Source organism: Mesoplodon mirus (assembly GCF_964341445.2).
Source record: "Mesoplodon mirus genome assembly, chromosome: 2".
NCBI classification, from domain to species: domain Eukaryota; kingdom Metazoa; phylum Chordata; class Mammalia; order Artiodactyla; family Ziphiidae; genus Mesoplodon; species Mesoplodon mirus.
Window position 1 is genome coordinate 88,753,892 of NC_138977.1, and position 19,215 is coordinate 88,773,106.

The 19,215-nt window shown below is 38.7% G+C and overlaps 1 protein-coding gene across 1 annotated transcript in view; it reads right to left on the reverse strand.

Moving 5' to 3' along the window:
* Positions 1-10,706: 10,706 nt before the first annotated feature.
* Positions 10,707-19,215, reverse strand: part of CNGA1 (cyclic nucleotide gated channel subunit alpha 1) — a 41,819-nt gene continuing 33,310 nt past the window's right edge. Inside the window, exons 5-9 of the mRNA XM_082645337.1 lie at positions 16,453-16,494; positions 16,255-16,365; positions 14,871-14,978; positions 13,988-14,094; positions 10,707-12,458 (exon numbers count right to left, since the gene is read on the reverse strand). Coding sequence (XP_082501463.1) covers positions 11,044-12,458; positions 13,988-14,094; positions 14,871-14,978; positions 16,255-16,365; positions 16,453-16,494 — 1,783 coding nt within the window. The 3' untranslated portion in view covers positions 10,707-11,043. The remainder of the gene's footprint in view (positions 12,459-13,987; positions 14,095-14,870; positions 14,979-16,254; positions 16,366-16,452; positions 16,495-19,215) is intronic.

A 19,215-nucleotide genomic window follows, 5' to 3' on the forward strand; every position in this document is an offset into this window, starting at 1 on the left:
GAAAAAGTGTTAAGAAGGAAATAAAGGAGACAACATAAAGTGCAAAATATACCAGCTAAAATAAGAAAGATGTTCTGCCATATGTGGGGCAGAAGAGAATTAGAAAAATTAAACAATAGGGTTGATTTTTCTAGCCAGGTTAAATGCAAATAACTTTAGAGGGCTGATTCTTTTTTGCTTTACTTATTAATACTCAGAATTGAGTGATAAAAATAGTATTGTATAATGTCAATTTCATGAAAATAAAATAATAATTTTTTAATCTGGGCTATCACTTACTTTTCCTAGGAAAACCTTCAGAGACAAAAATCAACCAAACATTTATTCATATTTCATGTAAACTATTTTCAAATATTCAGCTAAATAATCTATCCATCAATCAATAATTGAGTCTGGCAGTTATCCAATACTGTCAGGCATTGCATATTTGTACTCAGAGATGGGAAGGTTTCACTATAAATAAAGAACCAGGATAGGAATGAAAAGGCTCATTGAGATGCTGAGAACTGAGAAAACTATTAAGGGCAGGGTAAGATGTGGATGGGATGGAAAGAAGCACTCCACGTGGTAGGGACGGCATGAGTCAAGGTTTAGAAGTGAAAATAAACATGGCATATGTTTGAACCAGAAAGGAGAAAATTCTATTGAATCCCCAGGCAAAGGTGACAAATAGGGTTGGAGAGCACCTTGAAAACAGAAGTAAAAAATTTTGGTTTCAATGTTGACACTAAGTAGCCACTATAAGGTTCAAGAGAAGGAAGATGACAGTATAAAAGGAAGACTTTTCAGGAAAACTAATGTAGAAATAATAGGAAAATTTGAGCTGGGAAGGGCCTTGTGAGAGAATGGTTGCATAGAATTAAATCGTAGTTGATATGACTCTCAGTTTACAAACTCAGATGTGCAAATTATCACATTAATCATCATCTTTCAATTACCTTAATTTGAACTCTGAGTTTTATCTCCTCAGGATTGGTTGGAAAATGCACTTACTACTTCACTCAACAGACATGTATAAAGTCCCTTTTATGCCCCAGACATTTTCTACATACTGGAAATAGAGCAATAAATGAAATAAATTACATGGAACTTATATTTGAGTGGAGGAGACAGATGACAAACAAGTAAACAAATTAAGATATAATATCAAATAGTGATCTGTGCAGGGAGATAAGGTGAAGAGGGTTTCAAGTTAGATTGGGTAAACAAGGTGACATTTGAGCAGAGACCTGAATGAAGGTCCAACATCCATTGGATACTGGTGAGCTTCCCAGGAAGAGGAAAAGGAAACTACAAGGACCCAGAAAAGGGAGCATACTTGGCATGTTTAAGGACAAGCAAGGAGGCCAACTGAATGAGATTGAGCAGGCAGAGGAGCAGTAGGAAACCAAATCAGAGAGGTAATCAGGGGTCATTTAATATAGGGCTATGTTGAGGATTTGGGATTCAATTGTAAGCAAGCTGAGGCAAGGAAGTGACATGATCTGATGTTGCTTTTAAAAGATCAGAGTGGTTGGGCTTCCCTGGTGGTGCAGTGGTTGAGAATACACCTGCCGATGCAGGGGGCATGGGTTCGTGCCCCAGTCTGGTAAGATCCCACATGCCGCGGAGCGGCTGGGCCCGTGAGCCATGGCCGCTGAGCCTGCGCATCCAGAGCCTGTGCTCCGCAATGGGAGAGGCCACAGCGGTGAGAGGCCTGCGTACCGCAAAAAAAAAAAAAAAAAAAAAATCAGAGTGGTAGCTCTGTGGAAATGGACTACTGGGGAAAGGGGAGCAACAGTGGCATTAGAGATCAGTTAACATGGTGTGTCGTAGTCCAGGTGAAAGATGGTGGTTTGAATGAGCATTGGATGTGGTGACTTATAGCCAGATGCAGGATATATTTTGAAGGTTGAGCTGACAACATTCACTGGCAAATTAGATAGCAGGTGTGAAATTCAGAATTAAGAAAAGACGACTCGGAAGTTTTTCACCTGAGGAACAGAGTCAATGGCAGTGCCCTTTTCTGAAATAGGGAATATTAGGGAAGGAACAGATTTGAGAAACAAATCATGAATTCTGCTTAGCACACATCAAGTCTTCACTAGAAGTCAACTCTCCTGTTTCTCTCTATGTACAACAACACTTCTGACACCAGATGTGTGGGTTTTTCCACACAAAATAATTATTCAATTCTCTGTGGATATCAACTGAGTGTCCTACACTTAACCCAGTTCTGACACTAGCTGCCTGGAGAGTGCAGACCCCACAGGTTAAGTGCTCAGTCCCACAAGACTGCCCTCCTCACTTCACATGGCAGTCACAAGTCCTGTTGTTGTCACTTGTACTTCTGACCAACCAGCTATAAACCACAGGTCCCCATGACCTCCTCCTCATGTTCAATAATTTTCCAGAATGGCTTACAGAATCTAGGGACACAGTTTACTTACTATCACTGATTTATTATAAATGATACAGTTCAGGAACAGCCTAGTGGAAGAGATATATAGGACAAGGTACATGGGAAGAGGCACAGAGCTTCCATGCCTTCTCTGGGGGCACCACCCTCCCAGTACCTCAATGTGTTCACTAACCTGGAAGCTCTCTGTACCCCTTGGGTTAGGGTTTTTTTTTTGAGGCTTCATTACATAGACCCGTTGATTAAATCATTGGAATTAGTGATTAATTCAACTCCAGCCCATTTCTCCCTTCCCAGAAAGTCAGGGGGTAGGGCTGAAAGTTCTAACTCTCTAATCTCACAGTTGATTCCCCTGGAAACCAGCCCCTCACCCTTAGGAACTTTCCAAAAGTCACCTCATTAACATGAACCCAGGCATGGTTGAATAACAAAAGATACTCCTTTCAATTTTTTCACTCCAGAGCTGTTTCAGGAGTCTGTGACAGAAACCAAATATAACAAAAGATGCTCCTAAAGCTCATATCACTTCGGAAACTACAAGGGTTTTAGGAGTTCATCCCAGCAGCCAGGGACAAATACCAAAATATATATTTCTTATTATATCACATTTGCCAAAGAGATATCAAGTCTCTAGTTGGATATGCAAGTCTGGAGTTTAGAGGAGAGGCTGGAGATATATATTTGGGAGTCTTCAGCATACAGATGTTATAAAGTGCCAGCGGATATATGAGCTCACTTAGGGTGTGAATTTCGTGGGACACCTCAGCATTTAAAGATTCATTGAGGAGGGGAACAAAAAGAGATGGAAGTTCAGTCAGAAAAGTGACTGAAAGCCAAGTGTCCTGAAAGGCAACTGAAGTCTTTTAAGAAAGGGAGTGATCATCCCTACCAAATGCTACCAAGAGGTCTACTAAGTCTTGGACTGAGAACTGATCATTAGAGTTGGCGATGTAGGGGTCGTTGGTGACCTTGACAAGAGGTCTCAGTGGAGTTATAGTAGCAAAATTGAATTGGATCAGATTCAAGAAAGAACAGTAAGAGAGGACCTCTGCAAGGACAAATTCTACAAAAGAGTTTTACAGTAAAGGACAGCAGAAAAATGAGGTGTTAGCAGAAGCAGAGAGAGGGTCAAGAGTCAAGTGGTGTCCTTTTAAGATTTGAGCGATTGCAGGCTTAAAGAGTTAAATATAAGCCATGACACCATAAAACTCCTAGAAGAAAACATAAGCAAAACATTCTCTGACATAAATGGTAGCAATGTTTTCTTAGGTCAGTCTCTCAAGGCAATAGAAAGAAAGCAAAAATAAACAAGTGGGACCTAATCAAACTTATAAGCTTTTGCACAGCAAAGGAAAGCATAAGCAAAATGAAAAGACAACCTACGGACCAGAGAAAATATCTGCAAATGAAGCGACCAACAAGGGCTTAATTTCCAAAATATACAAACAGCTCATGTAACTCAATAACAAAAAAAAACAAGCAAGCCAATAAAAAAATGGGCAGAAGGCCTTAACAGACATTTCTTCTCCAAAGAAGACATACTGATGGCCAGTAGGCACATGAAACGATGCCCCACATCGCTATTATTAGAGAAATGGAAATCAAACTACAAAACTACAATGAGGTATCACCTCATAACAGTCACAATGGCTGTCATCAAAAAGTCTACAAATAATAAATGCTGGAGAGGGTGTGGAGAAAAGGGAACCCTCTACAATGTTGATTGTAAACTGGTGCAGCCACTATGGAAAACAGTATAGAGGTTCATTAAAAAACTAAAAATAGAGTTACCATGTGAACTAGCAATCCCACTCCTGCGCATATATCCAGAGAAAATTCTAATTTGAAAAGATACATGCACCCCAATGTTCTTAGCAGCACTATTTACAATAGCTAAGAAGCAACCTAAATGTCCATCACCAGATGAATGGATAAAGAAGCTGTTGTATATATATACAATGGAATACTACTCAGTCATAAGGAAATAATGCCATTTGTAGCAACATGGCTGGGCCTATGATTATCATACTAAGTGAAGTAAATCTGGAAGACAAAGAAAACTACCATATCACTTATATGTGGAATCAAAATACGATACAAATGAACTTATTTGCAAAACAGAAAACTCACAGACATAGAAAACAAGCTTATGGTTACCAAAGGGGAAGCGGGGGGTGGTATCAGACAACATGGTGAATTAGTTAATGGGAAGTCTTTCCATTCTCTTAATAATCATCTAGATTTCTTTGTTTGTTTGTTTAAGCATATTTCTCTCAGCCTTTGTCTTTCTGGACTGGAGTCCCATGCTCTGTTCCCCCCCTCTCTGGACCAACCATTCATTCACATGTGGCAACTCTAACTCCCCTTTGGTCACTCTCTAGACTCCATCCACCTCTGATAAAATATATTCAGTTCACTAAACAGAAGTGCATACCATTTTCTAAGTTCAGATGCCCCATGATTTTCTACAAAGGCAAGAATATGTTTCTTCTTAAAACTTCCTAATTAAATCCAGTCTTTTATGATCTTTTTATAATTCCCCACTGGGAACATTACTAGCTGCAAAAGTCCTTATGTAAGCCTTTATTGCATTTGATTGCTTAGAGCCAATCATTTTTAAATTATAATTTTAATTATTTTACCCCAAGTGTACTCCAGTAGAACTTAACCCTACTGAAGCTCATCCACTGGTTTTAAGATTTTTTTCTTTTTTTTTTTTTTTTTTTTTCGGTACGCGGGCCTCTCACTGCTGTGGCCTCTCCCGCTGCGGAGCACAGGCTCTGGACGCGCAGGCTCAGTGGCCATGGCTCATGGGCCCAGCCGCTCCGCGGCACGTGGGATCCTCCTGGACCGGGGCACGAACCCGTGTCCCCTGCATCGGCAGGTGGACTCTCAACCACTGCACCACCAGGGAAGCCCTGGTTTTAAGATTTTGTTTAATTAAACATATTAAATGTGACCAGTCCCATCAGAGTTAATACCCAGAGAATCTATCTATCCTCACCATTTATTGTATGATATCTGTTCCAAGTCTCACATATAACTCAAAAGGTAATAATGCTAATCATTGTTATAACTTTTTTATAGTTTAAATAAGTGATATTTACTGATTTCCTTTTGTTCACAAATCTATTTACAGCTCAAATAGATTATTCAGTTATGGCTTCCTGTTTGAGAGGCTCAAATAATTTGAAAACAGTGATTTTAATTGGGCTCAGGGAGCAAATTCTCAATCCGCATTGGCATACTATATTTGATTGCAAATAAGTGTTTGAAATATGGTTAATCTATATTATGTATTTCTGTGTGTGTGTGTGTGTGTGTGTGTGTGTGTGTGTGTGTGATTTATTTTTGGCCACACTCTCTGAGCTGCAAAAAAGCACTGGCTTTCTGGTTTGGTGTTCAGGCCAGCAGAGCAGGCTACCTATCTCAAGGTAAAAAATAGAAACGAGACTAGGTCAGTGGTGTTAAATCAAGAGGTTTATATTAAAAGATTTAACACTAAAATCTAAATAAAGAATTTCTTTAAAAAAAAAAAGACATCCATTATTTCAGTTCATTAGAAAACAACTCTCATTTTTCTACCACTGAAGAGTCTTGTCACTTTTTAACCAATGAATTTCAAATGCCCAATTGTTTTAGATATGAACATAAAAGGAATATAATCAAGGTAAATTTTATGTTACTTTACTGTAGTATGCTTCTTTGCTAATTTTATATATTTTGTGCTCTTTGGGCATTTTGAAATTATATCTGAATGGAGTAATGGAAATACCCGTAATGCATATCTATTAATTATCAGTATTTTTAGCAAACTAAGGAACTAGGGAGAGTGACCTCTTATACTCAAAAATGAGTGGAAAAAAATTACATTCTTATCCTGGAGCCCCCCTGATAATGGTAGACAAATGTTGATCCTTTGAGTGCCTTGGGTGGTTCATCTGTCACTCTTTCTGCCAAGAGTGAGCAATGAGGCCACTGGGGGATATCAGAGAACACCATGGACTTTGGTGCCACCAGGATACCTGTGCTTCTCAGCATCATGGATCTTTGTGACAAACCCAGGAAGCAGGCTCCCTGCTCTCTGAAGAACTAACTCAAGTAGCTTCTTGGACCAAGTCCAAATGGCTGAAGCTCAGCCCAGATGAAACAAAAAGGCACCTGAGTGAAAAGAGGAGAAATTGGCAATCTGATAAGAAATCCAACATCAATTCTTTTTAAGGGCCAACATTGTCAGGCTGGTGAGTAATTTTGTGGTAAATTGCTCTTTTCAGAATCTCAAAGGAATGCATTTGTGAAAAATGCATTCTTTCACCTCTAACTCAACAGGAAACCAAGAGCCAGACATGAAATGTAATTCTAGAAAGTATTGTCTCAAAGTTATTTAATATGCACTCTGACCCAAAGTGGAAACATACAGATAACAAGCATGTTATCGCCAAGTAGAGCCCCATAAAGCACTCAACTTGGTCTGTGTAGAAAGCAATCAAGTACAACCTCATAGTGAAGTAAACACTGAACCAAGGGTCAAAAGTCCAGGCTTTGCCACTAAACTAGCTGTGTGAATTTATACTTAACTCCTCTTTTTTTCTTCATGTGAAATAGTTCAAATATACCAAAAATTATAGAGAGAATATATATACATATTTGTACATAGATTTGTCAAATCTTAACATTTGGATTTATCTCCTTCAGATTATTTTGAAAGATACAAAACAGCACAGACAGATGAAGTCCTATGAATTTCTCACTCTCCCTCCCATCCCATTCAATCCATCCAACACAGAAGTAACCACTTTTCTGATTTCTATTCTCATTCCCATGCTTGTTATTAAACTGTTACGTCATAGGTACAGATCCATAAGCATTACTTAGTATTGTGCTGTATGTTTGTAAGTTTTGTATAGATGATATTATGTGTACATACAAGAGTCTGCACAAATGAAAGTGTTAAGAGCAGGCACCCTGGAGCCTCACTGCCTGGATTCAAATAGTAGTTGTGCCACTTCCTTCCTGTGCACCTCAGGCTAATTAAACTCTCTGTGACTCCATTTCCTCATCTGTTAAACAGGAAACATAATGGACCTACCTTATAGGTTGGCATGAGGATTAAATGAATTGATATCTGTAAAGTACTGGGGACAGAGCCTGGCACAGACTAAACTACGTGTTATTTTGTTACTATTCAAACATTTTCTATAATTCTATTATATGCATATATTCCAATTTATATGTCTAGTCTCCATTTGATGAACATTTAAGTTGTTTACAATTTTTTACTATTATAAACATTCTTCAACATGTCTCACTGTTGAAGAATGTGGCCAATTTTTGTAGTGACTATACATACCGAAGAATGAAATTGCTGGGTTTTAGGTTAATCCAACTTTGGGCTCTAGCAGATATTAGCATATTCCTTTCCAACATATGGTAAAAATTCCCACTCTCACTCAAAATTCCTATTACTACATCCTCATCAATTTTAATGTTCCCTGATCATTTCTGTATTTGTAAAATGAGGAGGGGTGAACTAGGTGATCCCTATAGAGTCTTTGTACATTTTCTACGTTCTCTGATTCCCTTTCCTTGAATTTCCCACTTTCTCCCTTCATCTAGAGATAAACTAGTCCAGCAAATAGCAAACAATTTCTTCTGAGTCTATAAGCCTCTTGTTTGGTACTTTATATTCTAAACAGTCTATAAACTAGGATATCCAATAATACAATTTCAGTAGTCATAGGAAGAATATCTCCTAAACTGACAGCATCCAAGCCAGGCATACTTCCAACACTTTTAAAGCAGATCTGTAGTTCTCAAACATTTTAAAGCAATGGACTTTTTAAAAAATAAAAATATAAACTGAAGTTCAATATAAATGCTGCTTGCTCTTTTTTTTCCCTTTTTGCTTACCTCTAATATATATCTTATACATTGGTAAAAGCTTCTTGTAATGGAATTATTATTAGTGCCTAGATGAACTTCCTGAAAATAATACTGAAAAGCTTCCATTTATCTTGTTATTTTACCCATTAAATTTGCATTTTATACTTTATTTGATCATGTTTTCATTTTAGACTAGTATATATCCTATATTAAAATCTTCTGGAAATATCCACGTTAGAAAAGAATTGCCTACTATTACCAAAGAGCTCTGATTTTACCACCTATAATTTCCATGGAGAAAAAAATATACAGCTTCAGGTTCTGAAGGTTATAATTATAGGCCAACATTGCCTCCTAATGGTAAGAAGCTTATTTACACCATATGTCAAGTTAGAAATTTTGGTTTCTTTTTTAAATATGTGCAAAACTTTGAAGTGATCTCTTCCTATGAGAATATTACCTTATTTTGATAACAGAGTTGGGGAGGGAGATACAGTACTTATCAGACATACTGGCAAGACTAGGTCATGGGGTTTCTGCTCTCCCTCTGATGTGCCACCTACAAGTCCCAGAATTCTCTCTCTCATTTCCTCTCAGATACAGTTACTAAAGATCTTTAAACTTCAGCCAGCCCTCACTTGTCCTTATGTCAAGCTTGTCTTAGTCTTAATATGTTAAGATGCTAGCTCCAGACAGCCAACTGGAGTGTGGGATCAGCTTGGAAAACAGACGGTCCCTGGATTGCTAAAAGGTGAGCTCCTGCTTTGACATCTACCTGTACCCAGGTCAGCACACTTACCATCAGTCTCACCAAAGCCGCATGTTCCCTGTCTTTTTTTTTTTTTTAATCCCCTCATGAAGCCAAAGCCCAGTTGTGAACCTCTGCTTTGTACTCCAGGTGTCTAAAACTGGAGCCTTCACCACCACCTGTCAGAGCCTCTACCTGGAAGAGTCATGAAAAAGGAATTGGCTAAACCCTCCTTAGCCCAAGCCTTTGAACCAAGAATCTGCTACCTATCTGATGTAAGTTCACAGAGCTTTGGATCAGAGGTCATCAAATCAGAACTCTTGGATATGTCTCTAGCCCAGGTCAGATTCAAAATCCCCCCCACCTGGATGCTGTGACTGGGGCCGCTTCTACTTTGGGAGCCAGCCGTGAGCCAGGTGTGTAACCCTCACTCACTCCTATCTTACTGAATCCGCCTGCTATGAGGAGCCAGCAAGGCTTTTTACAATGTCTAGAGGTTTTTATAACAGGCAAGAAAGAACACAAAGAAAAGAATAAAATGCAGTTGGAGGAGAAGGAATAAGAATAAGAAAGGAAAGAGAGGAAAAGGAGCACTTGTTTCAGGCAGAAACCATATTATATATTACTTACGATCCACCCACTCCAGGACTAGCCACTTCCTCTGTAGTGAAGAAGTACCTGCCTGCCGATATAAAAGAGACAGATAAAATGTAGAAGGGAAACGTAAGGCTGCAAAGACAATGTATAATTCAATAAATATTCTATTGGTAGAGTAGGATAAATTCTACCATTGGCATGCACCGATTGAGGTCCACATAGATATCTGAAATGTCAAATTAACAAGAAGCCACGTTAAGTCGTATTATTACAGGCACGTATAGAAATCTGATATCAATTCCAGTGATCTGTGTTGAGAATTTATTGAGCCACATCTGGGTTTAGCAGTAGAGTTGTATAATTGATTAGCAATGTCTTCCATGAGCACACAATTGTCATATAGTTCCCTTTTCTTTTCTAGAACCATCCTCCCATTAACTCCTTCCTGGTTCTCTAGCTAAGTGCTTCTCAAGCTTTAATGTATGAATTACCTAGGGGTTTGTTAAAATTCAGATTCTGATACAGCAGGTCTGGGGTAGGGCCTGAGATTCTGAATTTCTAAGAAGCTCCCATGATGCCCATGCTGGACCATAGAACTTTCAGGTCTCCTTTTCTAACAACAATTTCCTTTGTTCATCACCCAGCAAGAGTATTATTACCTTTATCTTTTTTTCTTATTGCTGGTCAGTCAAGAGAAAGAAGATAGTAGCCACTGCTGTCAGGTCTTAATAATTAGATAATTAAAAAAATTTTATTATAAAAGATTCCTATAACATCTTATGATTTTCAATTTCATATATATATATATATATATATATATATATATATATATATATATATATGGTTTGTCATGCTTTTATCAGTAAGAAGTTTTTCTCAACCATTCTTCCCAAGCCCTAGAGTAAAATGATTAAGGTCCCTAAAATGCCCCAGAAGCTCTAAAATATCCTAAACTCTCTATTAAATTATCAAATAAATAATATCCACTACAGCTTTAGGTTTTATTTTACTTTATTCCATTCTAATTCTTTTTAAATGGTATCCTGAACATGATGTACACGGTAACTCCCAGTTGCTCCTTAACAATATAAATTGCCTGAAAGTGAGGGATACTTGTTCACTTTTATAAAGAGTGTTACATAAAAGAAGCACATGTGAAAAAATCAGAAGATACAAATATTAATAAGTTAATTGGTTTATATCTTTGCACGTTATCCATTGTGAAAAATTCTAAGTGTGATGATTCTTTAGCCACAGTACCGCACAAGTGAGTGTACGGCCTTTGGTGCCCTGCACCAAAGCACATTTTCCTTATGGAAAAATTCCCAGCTGAATCATTCTCTTCTTTCAACTTACAGGTGCCATCATCACATCACCAAAAGGATCTTGAGGTATGTCCTTATGAATAACCAGCTTTTCAGTCCTGTGTAGAGTCTGTGGGCCCGCTTTCAGCTCCAGATCCTTCAATAGCTGAAAATTCTGTGTCAATAAGTGGTTTCAGAAATCGCTCAACCTTGGTTAGCCTTTGCTTCAGTTTCTGCTGCATTGACTCATACTCAGCCAGGATCCGAGCAAACTTTGTTTGCAGGAGGTCTACTGACCCCTCCATTCGAGTGACCTTCTCTTCAAGATCTTTAGGATCACTTCCAGCATTTGCAATGTTTAAGTCCAGTAGACCGTCTTTCATCAAGATTTGCTTCCCTTTCTCTTCTAGCATACACTTGGCATCTGGGTACTCAGTTAGAGCTTCCATGAGGTCATCTTTTGAGAGACAGAACAGATCTGAGTAGCCAATACTTTTAATGTTGGCCGTTCTTCGATTGCCAGCTTTGCTGCCTTTAATGTTAAGGATGCTGATCTCACCGAAGTAGCTGCCATCACTCAACACTACAAACTGAGTGATTCCATCATCTGCCACCACGGCCAGTTTGCCTTCCTTGATGATGTACATCTCTCGTCCAATATCCCCTTTCTTGCAAATGTAATCTCCAGGACTGTAGACTTGGGGTTGTAATTTCAAGACCAACTCCACCAACAGACCAGCTTCACAGTCGGCAAAAATGCGCACCTTTTTTAACGTGTCTAAGTGTACATTGATGGCAATCTCTGCTCTTAGTTTATCAGGTAGATACTTCAGGACTTCTCTCTCATCCACTGTTTTTTTGTTGGTCCACAGATAGTCAAACCATTTAATAACTCTCTTTTCCATATCTTTGCTTACATTTCGAAAATGCATGTATTGCTTGATTGCATCAATTCTTGCTTGAAATTCTGCTCTGGCTGCATTCATGTTGGAAATCATAGAACCTATGTTACCAACAATGGTGGCAAAAATTAACACTCCAATTAGGAAATCAGCCACCACAAAGATATACTCAGAATCCCTCACAGGAGGTGGTGTTTCACCAATGGTGGTCAAAGTCAGTGTAGACCAGTAAAGGCTGTATACATATTTTCTAGCCAAACGGCCAAATTCAGGATCGTTAACATCAGGATAGACCCACGTATCATTTCCAAATCCAACAGCTTTGGAAATAGAGAAGTACACACACGCATTCCAATGGATGATGATGACAATATACATAACAAGGTTAGAAATCCTGAAGATGTTTGGGTAGTTTGTCCTTGTTTCTGTTCTCTGGAAGAACTCAAACATTCGAGAGATCCTTAGTAGTCTGTTTAGTCTAATTTCTGGATAGCTCCAGCCCAGAATAAAATACAGCAGATCAGTTGGTATCACTGATACAACATCAAGTTTAAATTGAAAGTTTGATTTATATTTCTCTATGAGTTTAAGCTCTTCCTTCACCAGTAGTCCTTGTTCTAGGTAACCTAAAATAGAAAAAAAAAAAAGTAATGTTTTTTCCTTTTTATGCCACTGTAAATTTTTCTAAAGTAACTCTCAACAAACTTCATTGAGTTCAAAACAAGAGTTCATTCCAATAAATATGCTTTTAGCAATGTAATAAGATATGAGTACTGATCAACATATGGCTGTGGAAAATGTTCTTTTGCAGAAATAAAAAGTAAAGCTTTGTAAGTACAGAAGTGAGAGATTATATGCAATGTATATATACAAGGTATATATACAGACCTCTCTAGAGTCAGCATCTTGTCCAAGTAAAGCTATGCCTTTTATGAACAGGGTTCTTGGAAAGTTTTCTTTTTCTAGCACTGTGCTTAATTCCTCATGCCACTCTTTTGTCAGAATCCCAGCCCCACCCTTGAAGCTTGGGTACCTCCTTGCTGCTTGACTATTGTGCATATTCTTGCCTTGCCCCTTCAATGTGAAGCATATGTCATTTGAGGCTTCACTTTCATATCTCTTTCTTGCCCCTCCCAGGCTTCCTTAGACATCTGGGATTTTCCTTTCTCTTAAGCTGCTACCATGCACCTTGTGTGTTAAACCCAGAATTTCAATACCAGGATATATTTCACTAGGGAAAAATTTGTTTCTCTTCCTGGTTACCAGAGCTGTGCATAGAACTGAACTGAAGCATTGCTCCAGTGCACTGATATTAGAGAATGTCTTTATTTTACATAATGATTCTTAAAAGCAATACTCTGCATACACAGGTTACCTTTGCATGTGGTAGTATAGAAAAATGAGCTTATACCTACTTAACAAGAATACTTAAGTCGGAAGCTATCAGATCCTGCCCAGATTATTGGTCAATAATGCCTCATCATGGACCACAAAGTTGAATTAAGGATGTACATCCTGTTTCTTATAAAATTTCTAGTACAGCTCTGCTGAGTACAATGACATTTCCCCCCATGCCTCTTCAAGGTATCTCTGTTAAGTAGCAATTACCCTTTCCCCAGAGAACTGGCAGAATATTTCTGTTCTCTCTATTCCTCTCTCCTGGTATAAACCCAATGAACAGAAAAATGGAGGAAAGCCATCAATCCACATCCAGAAGGTTGCCTAGTAACATCCTTCTGAATCAGCTGGAGTGGCCTAAGCCTGTGGGTGGGTATATGGTACTCTTACTTTCAAGAGTGCTTTTTCCTCTAAAACAAATTTTTGTGAGTCTTTTTTTTTTGAAGAATACTTGAATTAAGAAATTTCAAGTTGGGCTTCCCTGGTGGCGCAGTGGTTGAGAGTCCGCCTGCTGATGCAGGGGACACGGGTTCGTGCCCCGGTCCGGGAGGATCCCACATGTTGCGGAGCGGCTAGGCCCGTGAGCCATGGCCTCTGAGCCTGTGCGTCCGGAGCCTGTGCTCCGCAATGGGAGAGGCCACAACAGTGAGAGGCCCGCGTACAGCAAAAAAAAAAAAAAAAAGAAAAGAAAGAAATTTCAAGTTATACATAGAGATAAAAGCATGAAATTACAAAATATCCAAAACAACATATTTACCTGTCCTTGTTCGTACAAACATATCGAGAAGATAGACTATATCTGATAAATAATCAAGAATGAGCCAATATTCTAGGTAATCAGACTGAAGTTCATCAAAACATGCTCTGTAAAAGAAAAACTTGTATAAATAAAATGAAATGGGACCAATTTAAGTAAAAGTCCTCTTTGTATAATTTTTATCACGATGAGAAGTATAACACACTAAGGCGAGGAGGGGTCCTTGGAGTCCATTTAATCAACCATGGCTTTCCCAAATCTATTCCCAAATCTGAGGGTTGGATTTAGTTTTCTCACACTTCTGAATTTCAACATTCTTTCCATTATGCTAGTCAGCTTTGTGAAAACATCAACTGAGAATAAATGACTTCAAGCTAACATCAAAGTATTTTTGGGTGATACACATTGATAGCCAGGTTCATGTTGACTATTTGTACCCAAAATGCCTTGGGAAATCATGCTAGGTCCTGGATGGCTGAGATGTTTACTGTCTAAAAGATAAGGAACCATAGATATCCCTTGAGAAACACATCTTGCTCTATAAAACCTAGATCCTTGATCTTTTTCCAGTCTTGGCAAAATTTTTTTCTTGCAGGCCAAAGAAAATAAAAAGTTTCTCCCAAAGTTCTAATTAAATGATTGAGCAATCAAAAGTTTAAAACTATCCCCACCCCACCCCCATCCCCATACTGGATTTCCAAGGATATTGGGAACCAAAGCAGCTACTCTTGCTCTTAGGAAAACACATTGAGAATGATGCAGCCTCTCTTCACAACCTGTGGTGGAGAAAGGAGGTATGTCCTAAAGAGCTCTAGGCCAAACTGTTAAGTCAGTTAACTTGGAAACTAGAAGTGGTTTGAGATCCACAAAAATATATAGACACCTTGCAATAATCATGGTCCAGTTGTACATGACAGGTAAGGTGATGCAAAACAGCCAGTTGTAATACGTGCTTCCTGAGGGATCAATAACCATGACTTCCTTCTTCTCCCTAGCAGCAATTGGAAATAAAGGGGAAGGTTACCAAGAAACAAGAATATTTTTATTTCAAATATCAAATATGGTTATGCCCATCGCCCACAATTGATGAATTAGAAATAAGCTGAAGAAGCTCACTCCACAGTGGGAAGACTAGCTTGGCATAAGTGCATTAGTCATAAGAAACTGGTTAGGCAGGGGTGGATAGATAGTTAAATTACTAGTCTTACATTAAACCATACTTTAGACTTTTATTAAAAACCTTGTTTTACTGTGATGCTGCAGACACTTCTATCACTCCAGCTACGGAGAGAGAACAATGGCATAGATCATGCCGAACTCTGGATATTCCACAGACCCCTTTGGTAGGCAATGGTTGGTGGGACAATGATGATTTTACCACTCCTCCTACCAGGTAACAAAACAATTGGGGACCACACTGTGAGGGGGAACTCATGGCTTCTTTCTCATCTGTATGGAGAGAAGAATATAACACAATCTAATATAAAGTGCTTGTTCTTAAGTGTGTATGAAGAATTGAGAGGCAATAGAGGGCAAAAGAAAGAAGGAAGGAAGGAACTATATGATCAAATGGACATTTTTTTTAAACTTTCTGGTATCAAATTTATATTTTTAAGGATTTTTTCTTTTATACAACATCAACACATTTCTAACAGGCACAAATAAGTAAACCATCATCTGGTAAAGAGTTTTCTTTGAGTAAGTTTAGAAGACAATATTTTCTTTAATAAAAAGCAAAAAGATAGCTCTGAAAATATCACTCAGCCTTATCCTTGTGAAACTCTAACTCTCAAATGTTTTAAAAAGTTTCTTTCAAATAGCTGATGTTTTGACAGCATTTATACTGCTCTCAAAATTAGGCATGGCTTTTGCAATGAGACTACTTTACTTTGGATTATTTGCCACACAGTATTTATGACTCAAAAATGTTAATGAAATTATTACATTTTTATTTCGACTAAAAATATTGATGGTAAGATCCTAGAAACGCAATTTTCTTTGGATCCTAAATCTGTCCCAGTGGTAAGTTTATCTTCACCAGTGTTTAAGGAAGGAAATTAACCATGACGCTGAAAATTCTTGATTAGAAAACTAAGGCTACCATTGCTAATTTTAAGGAAATTTGAAAAAAATTAAATTCACATTTGATAACAATTTATTTAGTCTTTACACTGGGCCTCTTTACTATAAACTTGTGGGAAATTATCCCTGCATCCTAAACCCATCACAAATTTATTCCTAATTTCAATGCCAGTAAAAATACTTACTCTTCTTTCTTGTCTTTGCTTTTCTCCTCTTTCTTTTTCTTGTCTTTGTCCTTTTCTTTCTTCTTTTCCTTTTCTGGGTCCTTTTTATTTTCATTTTTATCATCTGGCTTGCTGAAGAAATGAGGGATGTAGTTGGCAAAATACAAAAATGTTATGGATAGAAAAATGTGGGGTGATTCATGCCAAAGTCTTACTTACCTCTTCTTTTCTTTTTTCTTTTTCTTTTTTTCTTTTGGTTTTCTATAGAAAAAAACCAATATATCACATAATCAAATTACATTCTGACCTCCATTCTTGTTTACCTTCCTCTGCACTGGGCAAGAATTCTGGGCTTTGTGTTCAAAGACCTGCCCCCGTGTTCAAAGACCTGCCCCCATATTTAGAGACCAGAAATCTGATCTCCTAATGGTGGGTTCAACAAGAAATAGACATGCACCCAGACAATAAACAAATAAAATTCCTGGGAATTAGTGCGTGTGGAAAATTGGAGAAAATGGAGGTAGATAAAGGCATAAACCCAGGGAGGGAAATTTAAGAAACAAGAGCCCCCAAGAGTGTACTTTCAAAGTCTCAATGTATATCCAAAAAATGGGTACTTAAAATTTAAGCTTCTTGATGTCACTTGTGTTTATACTTGAATAAGAGTTTTGAGAATTTCAAGAAAATGCCATCAAATTTCTTTAGAGGGGTAATCCTGGCTGAAGCAATGTTTTATGAGCAGACAAAAAGCTCTGTGGTAACAGCGTAGAATCCTAATTAGAATCATTCACCAGATTTGAGATCACCTTCTTCTTTATACAATTTCTTCTTGAGTGGAGAATATGGGATTAGCTGGCTCCTTCTGCATTTGGCTTTCTCTATCAGCAGAAGAATGGATTCTTGAGTCAGACAGAGCTAAGGACATAGTAGGCTGTCATTGTTGGCTCAGATATCTTGGGAAAATGTATTATTCAGACATGAATGATCAGGCATCTCGTTACCACTGTGATAGTCAGGGAAGGCTTTTAAAGGGAAGTAGGTCTAAACCTAGGCCTCAGAGTATGGGTAAGAGTTGGAGAGGTTAAGAAGAAGAGAAAGGGGGCTTCCCTGGTGGCGCAGTGGTTGAGAGTCCACCTGCCAATGCAGGCGACACAGGTTCGTGCCCCGGTCTGGGAAGATCCTACATGCTGCGGAGTGGCTGGGCCCGTGAGCCATGGCCGCTGAGTCTACGCGTCCGGAGCCTGTGCTCCACAACGGGAGAGGCCACAACAGTGAGAGGCCCGCATACCGCAAAAAAAAAAAAAAGAAGAGAAAGGATGTTAAAGGGAGGAAAATTTTCAGGTGCAAATATACAAATGAACTTAGTCTGTATAGGAATGGCCCAGCAGAACTAGAAAGCTGCTACTAAGGAGAAATAGGAGATAAAATTGACAAGGAGATGGGGCTTGGCACCTAAGATTGTCATGTACAAACAGAAACAGAACATAAAGTTAGATAAGGGGGAGTTTATTGCTATGGGAGTACATTCCTATGATACAAGATTTAACACCCTAACATAGACTCTGGGAGATGGTGCTGGCACACTTCTTGGATGGCTCTTAGAAGCTCAGAAAAGGTGACAGCTCACAGTAAGTGAAATATAAATTATAAAATGCCATGGCACATGGTGGAGGAAGGTATCAGAAAGATTCAGAGAAGTGGTAGGCTAAAATGGATATACTAAGTAAGAAAAATAGCCCACCAACTGATTATGTTCCCTAAGAGGGCTCAGAGGATACAAAAATGACAGGGAATGTGCTGGTGAGAGGGGCACCAACATTACTGAGAAGCTCATTGGTGCTGTCCTCTGTAGACCAGGGCTGATAGTGAGAGATGCTGAACTGGGTACAGAACTAGACTTCCCTGAGAGCAATAGGGATGACAGGATCTAGAAATCACAGAGACCAGTGGCAGTGCTTACCCATCAGAAGAGAAACAGGTCTGATAATTTTAATTATCAGTAAGGTGAGCATAGTAGCCAGGGTCTTAACCCACAGAGCACTATGGAAGAGGTTAACAGAATACTGTATTCCTAGATAGATGGGCGCCTTGTTGACTTGTTAGGGTACTGTTTTACATTTATAATAAAAAACAAACTGGAAATGGATGCTCAGCAGGTTAATGGCAACTTACCCCAATAAAAAGTCACAACCCCTTGAATAGTTTCTAAACCTGAGGTAGCTCTCAGAAATGAAACCACCAGTCAGAGGAGAAGCCCAGTCCCCATGAAGAAGGACTGTGCAACACCATGACAAGTATATTCAGTAATGATTTCCCCAGTCTTTCCTCCAAAGAAAACCAATGATCATTTACTTAAGTAACTGTACACTGGGGGTAAAAAAGAATACCTAGATACATTAAAGGCCATTTTCACACAGGACCCAAGTTGATATTGAGACCCAGGGACTAAAGCATCATCATGCCCCACCCCCATTAAAGTGAGGGACATATGGTGGTTTGGTAGTAATTTGTGGGGCCTCCACTGGGTCTAAGGATGCCCCCTTGTGGTCATTTGTCCAGTTCCTCTATGTAAACATGGAATGCATTTATTTAGTCATTGGCAGAATGACAATCATCTCCTCATCTCCACTAGTTCCTTGGCTTGTGGAATAAGAGCTAACATAGTGGGGAGGACCAAGTGGAAGCCCTAAAGCTGCCTCCTACCTGCTGGCAAAAAGCAATATTGCAACCTGGACAGGAAAGGAAATGCAATCCTTAAAGACCTAATGCATGCAGGGGTGGTGCTTCTCCATCACACCCTCATTTAATTCAATGTCTGGCCCCTATTAAAACCAAATGGATCCTGGTGGATGGCAGCAGACTAATGCAAAATCAACCAAATAATAGCTCCAATTGTAGTCACTGTGGCAGATGTGAAAAACAATACACTCACCCAATCAATACCATATTCCTAAGGTTCTGGGTCAATCGTGGTGAATGTGT